Source organism: Botryllus schlosseri, chromosome 2 (assembly GCF_051294905.1).
Source record: "Botryllus schlosseri isolate E-star chromosome 2, Bs_hap1, whole genome shotgun sequence".
NCBI lineage: Eukaryota > Metazoa > Chordata > Ascidiacea > Stolidobranchia > Styelidae > Botryllus > Botryllus schlosseri.
The window spans coordinates 30,088,059-30,105,315 of record NC_137237.1 but is presented as its reverse complement, the minus strand read 5'-3'; the positions used below and the strand labels follow the sequence as shown (position 1 = coordinate 30,105,315).

Below are 17,257 nucleotides of genomic sequence, written 5' to 3'. Positions count from 1 at the left end.
TGCAAGTTAAGACGAAATTGTCCAACGAGTAGGGCAAAATCGAAAAGTTTGAAGTATGAGTGATATTGACAAATGATCTTGTTATAAAACAGGGGTGGGCAACATACGGCCCACGGGCCAGAGCCGGCTCGTGACGTGATTTTGAGAGCCCGCAGAGAGTTTCCGGCCGTACATGGTGATGTGGCCTGCGGCCTTACGTCAAATGATAGGCACTGTACCCTTATTCTTTAGCGTGTGTAATGTGTATGTGTGATTGAAGTGCGCGACTGGAGCTTACGCGTAAGCTCGTCAACACGAAAGAGATTTCATTACCGGCATATACGCATGTGCTCAATACTTAACCGTACTGAATTGATAAGTTGGTAAATTTTGAAAAATCTCAAGCGCTCGTTCGTATATACATTATACCAGGGGCGCGCAACATACGGCCCGCGGTCACAGTCTGTCGCAATTCTCCACTACTTGCTCAATACGTCAAATTATATTGACTGTATGTCATTGATTCTTTTTCTCGGACGAATACAATAGTGATTTTTAGTTGGTTTTTAGTTCTTTGTTTTCGTTGTGTGCGACATGCAACCAGAGTGCAAAGAACCTGCTAACAACTTTGATCGACCACGTATGTCTCATTGATTTCAACGGCTATAGAAATACATATACGTCAATATATTCATTAAATACTGTTTTGGTTTCTCATCTTCAAACTTCAAATTAACATTAAATATGATTAATCTTTGTATATGTGGATAAATACGCGTTTGATGTATCGATTCAGGAATCCGGCCTGCCAAGTAGGTCCACTTCACTTCCACATATCTGGCCCGTCGACTAGAGAAGTTGCTTACCCCTGTTATAAAGGGTAAATGCGATGCGTATTCAAAGACAAATATTTAGTAATGAGAAATTAATGATGGACATGCTACTGACACTTCGTCACAAGACCGGGTAGTGGTGTAAGGGTGACATCATTTAGTTCAAAATTGCGTACTTTGACATAACAATGTGACTTCATGGAGGTCACACGAGTCCTCCGGGTTGTTCTTTAGCACGTGTTCCGCGGCTCACGATTGAGAGGTACATTAAAGGTACACTCATAGTGTATAGATCCTCGCGCAACATGTTAGCCAACGAAGCCGTGTAATCGATGAAATCCAAAAATACTACCTGTTGCCTGGATTCTAAACCAAGATTTCGAGCAGTCCTTGGGGTTATAAAGCATCAAATCAGGGGGTACGTTATGCATTGTAGAATTAGGCCTATACGCTATCTAGGGCCCAAAATTATTTTGCAAAGCAGCAAACGGTGAAATATTTTCTGGGCAGATTTATTCAATTCGGATTCATTAATAATGGTCTATTTGACTTGATTCGACAGGGGGTGCGAGGAATTTTATTGAAAGCTGAAATATTGAGCGCTATAAGGTAAAGAAACAATTCCCTATTGAAAGGTGCATAAGACCTTTGGCTCAATCCCGACCCCTAGAAGCGAAATCATCTCACTTTACATATTATTTTTTCAAATCCCAAATTTCCTGCTCCGATCACTTCACTTCTATATGGGTTAAAATTGAACCAACTGTGTTATGGGCTGATTTTTAATGCAGTGGTAGCCAGCAATATTTGAAAGAAACGGTAGGTCAAAGAGGAAATTACTACTAGGCAGGGTTGTAACCAAGTCACAAGGTTCCGAGTCACAAGTCAATCTCACTTTTATAGTTTAGACTCGAGTCAAGTTGAGTCATTTTCAATTCACCACTGTTTCAAGTCCGAGTCCAAGTCACGGAGTAGAGTGTCGAGTCCAAGTCAGAGTGTTTCAACTCGGGTCCGAGTTCAAGTCATTGTATTGACCAGTGATTCCCAACTGCGGCCCACACAAAATATTGGGAAATTGAGTATTGACAAAAAATAAATTTTATATTTATAAAATGCACGTACATGGCTTGGAGTCTGGAGTTTCTAATTAGGATTGCAGGAAAGTCGTGAGTAGACTGCTAACGTTTCGTCGCTGCTGTTGCAATGCAATGTGCCCTAACTTTCCATTTGAACGAGGAGTAGGTATAGATATAGGTATAGACAGGACCATAACTGCGGCACGCCACACCCGCCAATTGGTGGGGGGGGGGGCGAGCTCGAAGGGGGCTCTAAATTATTTCGTGAATAAGCATACATTATAGAGTATTTTTTGGAAATTTGTGCATCTTTTTAGTCTAGGCGTGATTTCATGCTGCCAAATATCTTGACTTATACGTTCTCATCCCCCCCCAAAAAAATATATTCATTGAAATGGGCATATCGGCGTTTGCCATTACCGCGCCACGACGCACCAAGACATATTAAGTTTAACGCCGTGTAACATGCGACTCCAAGAAGTGTGTCAGAACGATTGGCAGCGAGAAAACCTTGGCCGAAAAGGTCTGCTCTTAAGCTGAACGAAGCTTCGTTATATAGACAAAATACTCTCTTGGCAATCTGAACCTCACAAGACACATATCATCCCGCAGGGACAAATTATATTCCAGAGAAGAAATACCAATTCAAAATAGTGAGCGTCTCTTACTTTAGTAGCCTACGTTTGGGCTATTCTATATTTTTTGATATAGCAGACAGGAGGTCACGAAATAACATTATGTTACGGGGTCATACCAACGAGTTCTACAGTGTCCAAGACACCTCGCTTAACTCTACCGGTAAATATGATTACGTGAGCAGCGAGCACAAGAAATTGATAGCAATATATATTCAATTCCCATTAATATTGACCGATTTTATCATAAATTATCGAAAATTTTGCGCTTTGCGCTGGCTCACTTAACGGTACAGCTAATTTCGTAGAAAAAGCGAACAAGAGGTTTTTCACCCTATGTAAGCCCAAGACCAAAGTTTTTTTGGAGGAGGGGGGCTCACAAAGTGCTCTTTCGTTCCTGCCAACGGATATACGCCCGGAGATGTTTAATTATTATTGAGGGGTCCTACCTTTTCAAACACACCTCCCTCGGCTCTCCCTGTAAAACTGATTACGTGAGCAGAGAGAGAATAAAAATTGATAGCAATATATATGCGATTCCCGATCATATTGACCGATTCAATTATGAATTACAGAAAATTTTCGCGCTTCGCGCGTTTAGGCAATAACATCTAACTCACTAAACGGCCCCGAAAGCAGCATAATTGGTGTTCCTGCAGCTCACGACCCAAGGGTACGAATAATTTGAAAGCTACTGTCGTACTGATTCCAAAAATACCAATTGAAATCTCGCCAGGGAAATAAAACTGTTCAGAAATAGCTACCAAAGGTCGATTGTTCTGAACAATGGGAGCGCAGCAACACAACGACCATAACAATGGCCAATGGCTTCGAGCGATTGCTCGGAACAATGCCAATTTTCATATTTTGATGACTATTTTAGGTCGTTTCATTGCCCTGGTATTCGTGCGGCCCCGACCGTACTCTGAAATTCTAAATTTGGCTCCGACACCGAAAAAGGTTGGGAACCATTGGTATTGACTGTTCGATTCTAAGCTAATGTCATGTGACACCCGATTTTTACAACTTTGCTCGATGATATCGAATGTCTCGCATTTATAATCTACTGATTTCCTTCAATTTTAACAGTTTCTGGTAGGATTTTCGAGTACCAGTACTGATATACGAAGCAATAATAGCGTGAAAACTTTACTATTATTCGAAATTACAATGAAATGCCTGTCTTAGTAGATTCAGTCCCGATTCATATGACTTGTTGTGAGTCATGCGCAAGGACTCGAGTACGAGTCGAGTCAATACACAAATTGACTCGACTCGAGTTGAGTAATTTTTCATTTTTATGAAAATGACTCGAGTCAAGTCGAGTCACCAAAAAATCGCGTCATTACAACCCTGCTACTAGGAGTATGATTTATATTATCTTACTTTGATGATTACTAAAGGTAACGAGATTTCAAAACAATGAATTTTTATTGGAGCAATCACATTAAAAATCGACCAACACTCTACAGTAGACGTTTTTAGATTGGAGTGCAACCGCCCACAAAACTTGAACGGTTCCGCGATCAAAAAAGTTTAGGAAGCGACATCTCGATCTGCAGTTTATTTTCTCAAAAAGTAAAGGCTCGGGCTTCGATCTTGTTTTCATTTAATCCTACACTATTTTCCAGAAATAAGCTATTGCAGAAATACGTTATATAAAACAACTGATGAGTCAATTCGTTCTTTCGTCGCGAGTAGCACGTCACGAAAGCGCGCGATTTTTTTTGCATGCTTCACGGTGCCAAACTGCATAAAAACCGACACCAAAAGATAACAAAGTATATTTACGCTTCACTCTGCTTGTGAACCGAGAAGAAGATGCATCTGGAATTTCTTATTCTAGTCATCGTGACTTGTGCATGCACACGAGCTGAGGAGTGCGCTGTGGATGATGCGGTCGGGAGAAAGTGCCAAATCATGAACGACCAGAGTATGTTGTGAATAGACTTTTCTTGGTTTCCTTGGGTTCTATAGTTTCATGACAGGAATTATTCATGTTTCGGCTCTATAATAATTACAAACCGTAGTCGTGACATATTCGGCATAGCATTAGTAGTTACGTCATGTTCAAATCCAGCTATCTGGGTGTCTAAAATTCTTAGAATGTACAAATAAATATAACTGAGAAGAATCGATGAAGCGAGTGTAGTGTAGGCCAATCGATATTCAGACGTCCGTGCTCGCAAATGAGCTGGCCAAGACTACTCCTATGGAGGAGCCAAAAACTACTTTTAGTAGAAGTAGAATTTGTTGACTACTCAAGTAAATAGTTTTCAAGAGCGGCCGCACATGCACTCTCACGAACAGTCAAATATTGGAAACTGACATATCCGGATGGTGCAGATAGCTGGGTTCGTGTTGATACATCTCATGCTCATGATATATGCATTGTCAACAGGTTATGGATTCGATCGCATCATGAAATACAAATCATACCTTTGCGATAGATCAGTGATTCTTGACGTTTTCGTCGGTAGTGTTCCTATTCAGAAAATCTAACGGTATGGCGCCTTCACATGCGTAATATCAATGCTGACAGAGTTATTAATACGATGGAAGATATGTCTAAGCTGTAGCGGGTAAATGGTACATAATCTGTGTATACTATATTAACGCTGTGCGCGATTGGGACGGTAACTGAAAATATACTACAACGTATAATTCCAACGGATTTCTGAGCCCTATATATTGTGATGAGAATATCATATGGGTTACTCTGCTGCCTAAAATTGTCCACTAGAACCACGTAACCTCTACAATCTACAGAATACATACATTGACCGATGCTTTTCTAAAAAAAAAGTGCTCACTTCATATATGTTCCGAGAGGAGCAAGACAAATATTCTTGACTTTCTGTGAAACCAGCCCCTGAATTTCTCCGTCATGGTCTCTCTCTCTCTCTCTCTCTCTCGCATGATACTTCTATACACTTGACAAACTGTGAATACCGTAAAGTAAGTATATAAGTCACAAAATATGACGGAGTAGAAGTAGCGAAAAATTAGATTTACTTGAGTATGTACTACAAGTAGAGCAAAACTACTTGAGTACTTCGAAAATGTAGAAGTAGTTCGTTAGTAACCGCTACTGTGCGTAACTACTACTACACTGGTGGGAAACGATAAATTCGGTTCAGAAACTGTTGAAGAGGAAGTATATAGGCTTAAATGGAACGATCTGACTAAGTAGCGAAGGTACAGTAGATAAACCGACTTGACTACTTCGGAGAAGTAGAAGTAATTACTTACCATGAACGCATTTATAAACACACTCATAAGCAAACAAATAAGCTCAGACGTGCACACACACACACACGCACGCGTATAAATAATTTATACGACAGAAATAAAATTCGCACCCTACCAACACACTTACACATACACAAACACAGCTTTTTCTCGATTCGTGGTGTTTCCATTGAAAAGCAGGCAGATATTTTTGCAATATGTCAAGCGACAGAACTCTTTCGCTCGGGGCATTTTTGTAAAATAGAGTCTATGTGGATCGGGTAACTTATATATGGGTGCACTGTAGCCTACATATGCAATTTATGTTAGATAAATCAGTCATAATCTGTTTTACAGGTTCACAAAGTCTGATCGAGACGTTCGAACGTGAGCTACGAGAGTTTTCGTTTTTGTCACAGTGAATGATATTGGATCATATTGCAGTGTGTTTCATGGGGATGAAATCGGGACTGATTCCAGACTCCGCAGTGACTGGTTCGACATTTTGGGGTCCTCACCACGAGACTTACCGAGCACGCCTTGACAATAGAATTTCGGAAGCCAGCACGGGTTCTTGGTCTGCCAAGAATAGTAAGTTAGTTTTACTGGCTCTAGTTGGGCATTAGCTTGACGAAAAGAGCATGCAACGTATCATGCATAATCCAAACGTTAATTCGACGTTATGGAATGTTCCAACAGCTGATAACGGCAGTCCCCCAGTGCGTGCGACAGGCGTGCGACTGACCTATCAATCAAATTGAAATCCCTCCCTGCCACTGAAATCCTGATTATATTTGTGATCACGCCCTTGATGCAATAGACAAAATTGGTGATGACTGATGAGCATCACTATATCCAAGCATTATTAATATAAATCTATCAAATTATTTTCATCGGATTACTCGCGCGAATTACAAAATTAAAACATTTAAGGTAATGAATTAATTTCATCAATGATATTTGTACTTGTGTATATAGGCCTATTCCATGCCCCGCAGAGAATAAAGCATCATAACATAACCGTCTCCACTCTCCAGTGATATTAGGAATATACCGTGCTCCCATAATTGCGTATATATTTAGATAATGCGTATACTTCTGTAAATTATACGTTTTCATTATTATTATTTGTTTTGTTTTGAAGGGGTACCCGTATTACCCGTATAAAAATGAATAAGGCTAGTGAAACTAAATCGCGCAAAGCGTTAGAAAGTTTGAAGTCGTAAACACATCCTCAAAAATATTCGAATCTATGTTACTTTACGAAATTAATCTGGGCCTCATTCGAGCTTGCCACCCCCGAGTCGGGATTAGGTGCGGTTGCCAAGTCGGCACCAGCTTCTCTACGACGTAAATAGAAGAAAAGCGGTACCTGTAGCGAAATGAAAACCACCTTACCTGGATTCATATATACGATCACGATCACGTAGTTTCGGGTTCCGGTAAAAGCCCATGAATCTGGAATTCGGTTTTTATCCGGTCTCAGCTATTTCATCTCTAATTATTGATCAGTATCCAGGAAAAGTATGTGCGCAGTATCTCAGGAAAAATCTTAATTACTCACATACCAGATATTGAAAATATACGAAGCTGTGACACATTGCAAAGTGACGAAGTGGATATTTGAAGCAAGAAAAAAATGACATCTTCACCTTGGTAATAAAAGCTAGCACGGATCGGATCCCGATTAGAGAAAAGCTTGTCGAGCTCCGTCCCGGATAGAATATAAAATAACGATCCTGAGCATCTCTGTAGGCAAGCGCACAAAACATGTTTTATTTCACATCAATGGGATGAGGGTGCTCCAAAATCACGATTTCCAAATGGGAACGAAGAATAAGCTTGAAAACGGCAATTATCTAACGAAAGTGAAAATTTGTGGCCTATACAAGCCATAAAGCGGTTTCGATATTTTATAATCTAGAATTTAGATCAAAATCAATAATTTGTTCTATAATCATGTCCAAATCCCAATCAAAATCTAGTAGGGACTGAGATTTACTCAAACGCAACATGAAAATTGTAAATGATTAGAAATTCCCTATCCAACTCCAAATCCAAATCCAGGTTAAAAATATCTAGAATTTTAATCTTTGAATCCTGTTTCTTTGAATCCAAATCCACGGTCTTTGCTACGACGTAGCAAATTTAGAACAGTTCGTTGCGATTGCGAGGTTGGTAAGGTAAGTATACCGCTTCTATCAAACAGACAAAGTCGGTGAGTGGATACAAGTTGACTTCGGAACGGTGAGAGACGTGGCCGGAGTGATCACGCAGGGGCGTCCGCAGGGTTACAGTCAGTGGGTGCGACAATACAAAGTGGCGTGCGGTATATACAAAAACAGTCTTCAGACCATTCAAGTTGGCGGCTCCGATAAGGTACATCTTATTCGGCGGAATGGTGACAAAACACCAATTCGCTGAATGTGCGGTATGTGCGGCTGGATCTGTTTCGTTTGACGGTAATTTCAAAGTCAGTAGCGTATAGCTGAGGGAGGAGCTGGTGAAATGCGACCCTTTTCACTTTAGTTGTGTCTTACGCTTTGATACGCCATAGGTAAACTACGTCATAATGAAACCGTAATGTAACAATATTTATGGACTAATTTACCCCCCTTCAATTCTCGGACTGCTTACTTCTATACGTTCACAATATTCCCTCTCTACATCATCGCAACGATTAGAGTTTAATTCCATTCTCGCAATGACGCCACAATGGGTTAATCTGTCCTGAAAACATGACTTCATGTTGTTGACACATGTCCTTTAGCTATAGAGCAGTGGTTCCCAACCTTTTTCCGCCCACGTACCATTTTGAAGTTTTATGCAGTGCTCGTGTACCACCTACATCCACCATTTATGATGTCATAATCAGGTATTTGACATGAGCTAGGTGTGTTAACAAGTTCTATTAAACTAGGCATCACCAGTCAGGGTTGATGCCTTGATGGGATGCATGGAATTGTTTTTTCACCGCCAGTCACAAGAAGAACAACATATTGAAATAACAACAAACAACAAAAGTATATTTATTAAATGCTATGGCTGTATTGCTTATTTTGCACTAGCCGGTCGATGCGTGGCATCATAGCGTCCTATACGGTGTGGATATGGACAGTGGACACGAGCAAATGTCACCGCTCAGTGAAATTGATCTACGTCACACTTTCCATTTGGTCAAAGGCAATTTTAAGGCCATTTTTGACCGGCTTGCCGAGCGCTAAATGCGGAAAAATGGTATCAATGGAAAGCTGCTGCTGTACTGACTACAAAAATATAAATTTTATTCTGCTCATGGTCCTAGAACCCCCCTAAACCAGCCTCGAATTTTGCATTGTGATAGAGTTTTGAATTGTGACACAACAACTCTGTTTGCTACACTCTCGGTTTGCCAGACAGAATTGTTGCGTCACAATTTTAAAACTCGATCACAATGCAAAATTCGAATCAGATTTTGGGAGGTCCCAGGACCATGAACAAAATAAAATTTAGAATTTCGGAATCAGTACAGTAGCAGCTTTCCATTGATACCCGTTTTATCGAATTTAGCGCTCGGCAAGCCGGTGTAAAATGGCCGTAAAGTTGCCTTTGACTAAGTGGAAAGTGTGACGTAGACCAATTATACTGAGCCGTGAGATTTGCTTGTGTCCACACCATATAGGACACTCTGGTGGCATACGTTTGCTCACACCGCATCGAAAGTCATGCATGGGCGCAACAAGTCGGTTTCGTTTCTTCGACGTAGGCTTCCTTACCACGGACGCACCTTACCAGGACGACGACGGCTTCAAAAAAACTCAAAATCAACCTCACGTGAACTGATAACTCCCTTCGGTCGAAAAAAATACGGAATCTACTCGCGTACCACCTGAAGGACCTTCGCGTACCACTAGTGGTACGCGTACCACAGGTTGGGAATCACTGCTATAGAGCAATGCTCTTCAACCTGTTTTGTAGTGTTGCAGCAATTAAAATGTGGCTCTGACTCGTGCACGCTTTACAGTGTTAGTCTTATACTAGACAGAAGCAGAGGAGATGATGAAAAATCGTATTCACTTCGATCCGACAGTCAAATTGCCAGATGTTAGTCATCGTCTGTCGACTAAAAAATCATGAAGTGGTGTAAAATGACCGCAGTAGTAAAAGCTGCATTGATTACAATATCGACAACAACAAAATCGAAAACAACAACAACAGCTAGAAGAATAACTTGAAGATTTGAGATAGTGTGTGTATAGCATGGTCGGATGCATGAGGTTGACAGATGCGAAGCATTTCCAGGGGGTCCGCGAAACCTCTAAATTTGTAAAATGATTGATAAACTAATTTTTATTTTTTAATTAGGAAAAGCATGAGACATTTTCGCTTCATAATTGCTAAAACTTTAGGAGTCACATCATTAAAATGGTTGTCTGAGATGAAATATGCGACAGTGTTAACTAATTTTATTTGTCAAATTGCCAATAGCCTGTCGATGCGAACATATTGCTGTTTAAAGATGTTTTGTTGGGGTTTGTGGTAAAATGATATGTTGGAGATAGCAAGGTCAAATGGGGTGACTTCGAAATCTTTGCAAAACATCTTGGATTGGAGTTGGCAGTCTCAGCAAATTAGTAAACGGTCGTTTGAAATAGGAATTCCTGTATTTTCCCAATCTGCCCCAATAAAGGAATCGTAACCTCGCCACGAAATCCATTTTCTCCTGTGATACAACCACTAAATTACTCCAAGATGAGATGGTACATAGAAATGACTAGGCTGCACGTGATATGTTCATTAAAAACTTACACCAAAAGCTGTCCTCGGAAACATTATGAATTAATATTACATTTTCCATCATAATATCCTTGTGGAAACGGATTTTCGATCGGCGCACGTTCATATCAACTCAAAGACGTGGATTTTCAAGACAATACATACAGCTGCAAAATTTGCTTAGAAATACCCAATTTCTATACATATCGTGTGATGTTATTTTCAAGAAATGTCATTTAGTGGCTGTTTATTTCTAGCCTCCAATTAATATTTGCACCAAACAGATGGCGGTTGTATGATAATTGAGCTAATTTTGAACGAAAACTTTCGGGGGTTCGCGGGGGTCCGTTACGGTTCAAAAGCGGTCCGCGAAGACAAAAAGGTTGAGAACCACTGGTCTACAGTGAGCATTGAATGAATGTACCAATTCAACAAACTTAGATAAAGACAGGACTAAATAATCTATGCCAGTACTTTTCAACCTTTTTGAGCTCCATTCGCACTTCTTTTGTAAAATAAATTTCATTCGTAATAACCGAAAATTGTTATACAAAAAGAAGATGAAGATATTTAACAACGTTTTGTTCAGATGTGCAACAAATTGGCTACTATGTAGCTTAAGCTATGAAGTATCTCATTAAATAGGCAACTTTTTTAGCTCGTTTTGATTTCAACTACTTCAGTAAAACCCAACAAGTTGTCGGGTTTTGTGTCACAAGAACGTCTACTAGCGCTTGGATGGCCAGGTCTTGAAATCTTTTCTGCACTCCTATCCAAAATACAGCGTATTTTACGGGAGTGAAAAATGCTTGCCGGCAGAAATCGTTTTTGAGAGCTGACACAAAGGTTCCGGAGGCTCCCGTTTTTCGAAAGGGTGAAATATTCGCATGTGTGTGTTGAGGCTTTTGCTTGATGTCGCGGAAAATAAGGTCCAAAACGATCAAGGAGAGTAGGCACATTAGAGCTCGCTACCTTATGATACGTTGCTCCAACTTTTTTTCGATTACCCATTTTCCGTCTCGCGAGTATATAAGAGCAGATAAACTCACGATACTGTGTGTTCAGCTCTTTAGCTCATTCTAACTTGAGAATTCATAACAGTTTAATAACCTTTAAGCAGCTTTTTAGACTACCACCAACATCTGAGTTTTTGTGGCATCTCGTGACCCGAGCCTCACCCATGAAAAGGAATTCATTTTTAATAATACAGTAGTATGCTACGATTTTTCGGACATGTAATGTAATACATAAGAATGCGCACACCACAATTCTACCCAACACAGCCCTCAAAACAAGTCTGACGCACGCGATTTCAAACTAGGGTGAATAAATTCCTTTGCGTGTCGCATTAGTACTACTGCCTGCTCAGATTGCAAGAACGGGATTATTCCGTGCCGACAACGGAGCATATCCATATCGAAAGGTTTGGCCATCCAGCATCGGTCATTTCTGGTCAAGGTTTTGTCGCCGCTTATGTTTTTGGCACTGTATTTTATCAGCGGTATGATGACCAAAACTTTACGTCTTCATGTGACCCGACGCAGAATGGGTTAGCCTTGCATTGAATGAGTCTCATATGCCTGAACTCGCTCGTTGGTTGCACACCCCTAAACTAGTACAATTCTGTCTGTCAAAACGAGAGTAAAGCTGAGAAGAAAGAGCCAGACAGTCATGTTGCGTCACAATGACAAAACTCGATGACAATGCAAATTTCTAGGTTGGTTTCGGGGGGTTCTGGGACCATGAACAGAATAAAATTTATATTTTCGTAATCAGTATAGCAACAGGTTTCCCTCGATATCCGTTTTACTGAATTTAGCGCTTGGCAAGCCGGTCAAAAAGGGCCGTAAAGCTGGCTTCGGTCAAATGGAAAGTATGCCGTAACCCAAATGCAGTGAACCGTTCAGTCTCGCTGTGTCCACACCATATAGGACACTATGGTTACACTGCCCTTGAACTTCGTATTAGGTTTATTTGAATTATTCCACGTCAGAAAATGAACAATTATTCTTCACGATTTTCATTCGCACACATCCGGATTTTTTATTCGCACCATTCGCACCACCTTCGTCATTCGCACTGCAACTTTTTTCATTCGCACAATTGCGAACCGTCACACAGGTTGGAAAGCACCATTCTGTGCGATTGTTAATGTAAATTATATTCTCAGATCTACACAGGAAACTCTGACACGGATACCAAAGTCTACAATCGCTTTTCGTCGGTACTTTCATGTCGATACATTCGAATTTATCCTCAGTCGTGGAACAATCACATGTCTATGAGGCTTGAATTCGTTCGCGGCAACTGCTTTGACAAACACCCGTTGTGATCTGCTTGCCTATTGTGTCTTTCCGTAATAAAGAAAAGCGCTTGGAATATTCAATTCTCGCATGACAAGGCCCTTTCGGCGGTTGCGCGGCGAAATGGCGCAGCGCGCAGTGTTGATTGTTGTATTGCAGTACAATTGTAGATTGGTGTCGACAGATTTATGCGAGTGGATGAGCGGAGGAGCGGATTTATTATTTTCAGCTCCAAAAGTTGTTCAAGATGTAAGATGAATATCTGAATTTCTGATCGGATTTGAGAATCAAGCCGAAATTCATACTTACTAAATTCCTGGCACCAGAATTTAGTTGAATAATGTCTGAAACAAATAAGTGAAGGGTTGTGCCGGTCACGCAGGGACCAAGATCCAAGTATAGTCGCTATTTGATCGGATATCATAATTCATCTGGGTGAATTAGTCACTCCAGTTAACTACTGTACTTCAGGTTCTGCAGTATTTGTTGCATCCCAAAATAAGGCTGCCCCAAGACGACCAAAACCAAGACGCATGCCAGACTATTTTACTACAATATTTTACCACAGTCTGTAATAAAGTAGCTAAGTTGGCGTGACTATAATACACCCAGAATAATATCTAGTGTTTTTTAACATCAGGGGTCGGCAACCTTTCGTGTGCAGCGTGCTAAAATATGTGAATATCGAAATATTACCAACTGGTGAGCAAAACATTTTTAGTTGTGTCACAATTATCGCCTCAAGCAATGAATCCCAGTAAGCACTTATCTGAAGCTGGAAACGGCATTCGTAGCCCCAGTGGTTATTTAAGTATGCGGAGCGAAAGGTATAAATTTGGGTCGCTACCGAACCAGAGCTATCGTTTAAAGCACGTAATATTTGCTTAATTTCTTGCAACAAACTATCGGTTCCTAATTCCCACAGGTTGCAAACCGCTAGACTAAAGCATCCCAACGGCCTCATGCGATATTAGGATGCTCTTCTCTAAACTAAATTACGACAGGCGCGAAGAAAAATTTCAATATAAATAAATCGGTCACAAAAGACTAGATTTTATGCTGTCTTTTATAATATAATTTTGGGTCACCTTCGATCTTGTCACACCCCCACCACCCACGATTGAGGAATTCGGGTGTGTCATTTACGGTCCTGCGATGAATATTAGTATAAGGGCGCACATTGACTTTCAGTGCTTTCTCTTCTGAAATCAACCGCCAATTTCAATGATCCGGGGCTCAGTCAGCTTCAAAGTTTTTGCGGAGGAGCTCCTGTTGTATATGGAAAGGTTTGGAACTATCGATGTAGCGATGTTGACAAGCAATATAAATGCATAAACTAATATAAAATGATGCAGGAGTTTTGTTAAGATTAGCACACAGCAGAAAGACACTGCTATATATAGATTACTACTAGTCTACAACAACGGAAGCTCTAGTCCAGAAATGGCCAATAGGGATGGTGTGAACCTCTGAAAGGTTCAGGTTCGCGTGAACGCGAACCTTTTTGCAAGGTTCTGTGTGAACACGAACGTGAACTTCATGACGTCACATGACGTCATGCTGCTAATTCCAACCCTACATTTCAGTGATGACGGCCTATATTAATGTACACGATTCCTAGCGACGATTCGGGCCACATAATGACGCAATGCAGGGGCACTGACGTTTTAAACGTCGTCAAATGGGGCCATCAAATGATATAATAATCCCATAAAATCAATATCTTCCGTCGCTTTGCCAACAAATTTGCCGAGGACTTGCAATGGAATATAAAGCTTACGGTCTATCCCAGAATGGACAATGCATTCGGCGTCTGAGGATTGCTACGTTGATATTGAGCAGAGTGCAAAACGGGTTTCTGTGCATACTACCGATATTACCCCCTAAACAAGTTATTCAGCAGTGACAAACACCCCAATCGCACGGATTTTGTTTTTATGATACAATAAACATATGAAATCAAAATTGACCCCGTATGCTTGATAGATTTTTTACATCAGAAAACGCTATCAATTTCATTGATTGGTTCAAGCATCATTCGCTGACTACATACATGCAGTGTATTTCGCTCTTGATGTTGCGTGATTGCGGGTCAAGCTCACAGCAAGAGTCACTAAATATTCACAAACGGAAAGTTGGATATTTCGAGTGAACTTTAGTTACAAACAAGTACAATTTTTGAAATTGTCAAAGTGCATGCTCGTTTAGTGTTGATTCTCGTTATGCTGCCAGCGCCGTGCATAGAGTGGCCCGTAGTTGAAATGCAATACATTTCAACCAAAGATGTTATAACGAGGCGAAAATTGTAATACATGCAAAAGGTTCACAGTCCAGAACCTACCAAGGTTCGTTTGTGAACGTGAACCTCTAAATTTCCGAGGTTCACACACAGAACGCGAACGTGAACCTCACGTTCACACCATCCTTAGTGGCCAACCTGCGGCCATACGGCCAGATGCGGCGGTAGATGGAAATTTGTGCGGCTTTGGACACGTACTTCAATTAGTATGTGTGTGCGGCCGGCCGTCGACAGGAAAATTGAATTTATCAATTGGCTCCCGAATTTTTTAGAGATTTCAAGTAATCTTGACATTTTCTTCGCGCTAGGGGCGATTCAGTGCCACTCCTTTTTTCGATTTTAATATAGTAGCGCCCTTTCCAATCGATGCGAACAGCAGAGGAAAATGATGAACCCCAAACAGAAATATCAACTTGGGGTCGTGCGCTCCTCTTGGCAATTTGTTTCCGGTACGTTTGGGCGATTCCAATATATTTCCATTATACCGACAATGCTGATGAGAGGTCAAGAAATAACAGCATGTAACAAAGTGACTAATAAAAATTGGCCCACCCGAAGATACATCATCATGTATACCTTGCCCCAAATTTTCGAAAACACTCCCTCCATCAATTCTACCGGTGAATCTGATCACATAGGCTGAGAAAGAATAAATATTTGATAGTAACATGTGAGACTACTAATATTAATGACGAAATTCTTTCTTGAATTTGAAAAAATTTCGCGCTGCGCGCCGCCATATTCGGTTCCTCTGTATGTTCATAACATGAACAAGCGATTGCGGTGCGTATAGTAACCCGGTATGAAGAAGTCGATTAGTCCGAAGTTCGCTGGAAATGGACATGTACAGTGGAACATGAGTATATGGCGTCCAGTTAGTTCAGAGGTCTCAAACACGCGGCCCGCAAGTTAATTTTGTGCGGCCCGCGTCGACATTTTGGATCTTGAAGTATTCGACATTATTTAACCGCCACATATCTTTTTTTTTCGATTTGAGAACTTCAAATTCGCTCTAAAACCACTCCAAGAACCGGAATATACTTGTTGTTAAACGTCACTATCACATCACTTTTAAAAGCTAGCCTGCAGTGGAAGATCAGCTATTACGTCACATTACCTGTTTATGGTGGCAAAACTTGGCCTGCTGATGATTAGGGACTGAAAATTGTGATTTGGACTTGGGCATGACCTTTTGTAGAATTAGCCTATTCGAACTCGGACTTAATAAGTGATAAAATGAACATGACTCGAGTAGAGTCGGATCGAACGTTACAATCAAATAAGGACTTGTGACTCGGAACGCCGTGACTTTGTATACAACCACGGACGCAACAAATCATCAGACTGTAATGGAGAATAGAAATATATCAAATGATCGTAGCTTGCGTTACGTAGCGTATTTAGCTAGCTAAACAGGCCGGTATGGCAACCATTAGCATTCCGCTGCCCCTGCTGCACAGTTAGTTACATCCTGCGTCATCTTGGGTCTCTTCATCCATGTTATTATCGCCAATCAAAGGTGGCGAGTAAGGTAGTGGTACGCTCCGCAGCTCTAACACCAATGGATTCTTCGGCGATTGGACATTTTTATTACTATGTCCTGTTCCAATTTTCGAAGGTAAATCTAACGCTGATTTAATTTCACTTTATTGGTAATGAGATGATCAACAGCCAGGTAATCGGGAGTATTCCGGAAGTCCGGATTCAGCTGTGCTGCTTCTATGCTCTGATATCAGATCAATCTTTGCTCAAATCTAAAATATTCTACCGAAGCCTACAATTCTACCTAATATAGTGGCACGTCAAATGTCCGCTAGCTGCAAAATTATAACGCGACAGCTTTTACGATGTCGTGGTGCATTTATACGATCACACGGTGTCTATAACTAATTATTTTGACACACTGTGCCAAGTACAACAACAATTTCATTCAAATGTTCAAAAATTTAATTTTTTCGTGCTATAGGCGTGAATTCACAATATTAAATCACATTTCCACGATGTGTGTGAAATGCCAGTCTGCAAGGTCCCGCTAAATAGCGCCTAATCGCAAATATATTGAATAGCGCTATTATTGGTGCTTCGGCCCGCGGCGCCATCAAAATCCAGGAAAATTGCCCGCGAGCACATTTTAGTTTGAGACCTC

At 40.8% G+C, this 17,257-nt stretch overlaps 2 protein-coding genes across 3 annotated transcripts in view; one reads left to right on the top strand and one right to left on the bottom strand.

Annotated features, from left to right (window-relative positions):
- Positions 1-12,895, top strand: part of LOC145457654 (lactadherin-like) — a 49,935-nt gene extending 37,040 nt beyond the window's left edge. For both annotated transcript variants that reach the window (XM_080335877.1, XM_080335886.1), the window contains exons 5-9: positions 4,342-4,456; positions 6,112-6,141; positions 6,199-6,345; positions 7,964-8,133; positions 12,680-12,895. In XM_080335877.1, coding sequence (XP_080192003.1) covers positions 4,342-4,456; positions 6,112-6,141; positions 6,199-6,345; positions 7,964-8,133; positions 12,680-12,841 — 624 coding nt within the window. In that variant the 3' untranslated portion in view covers positions 12,842-12,895. The remainder of the gene's footprint in view (positions 1-4,341; positions 4,457-6,111; positions 6,142-6,198; positions 6,346-7,963; positions 8,134-12,679) is intronic.
- LOC145457641 (cytoplasmic dynein 1 light intermediate chain 2-like) overlaps positions 1-17,257 on the bottom strand; it is a 163,004-nt gene that overhangs the window by 132,996 nt on the left and 12,751 nt on the right. The window lies entirely within an intron of this gene.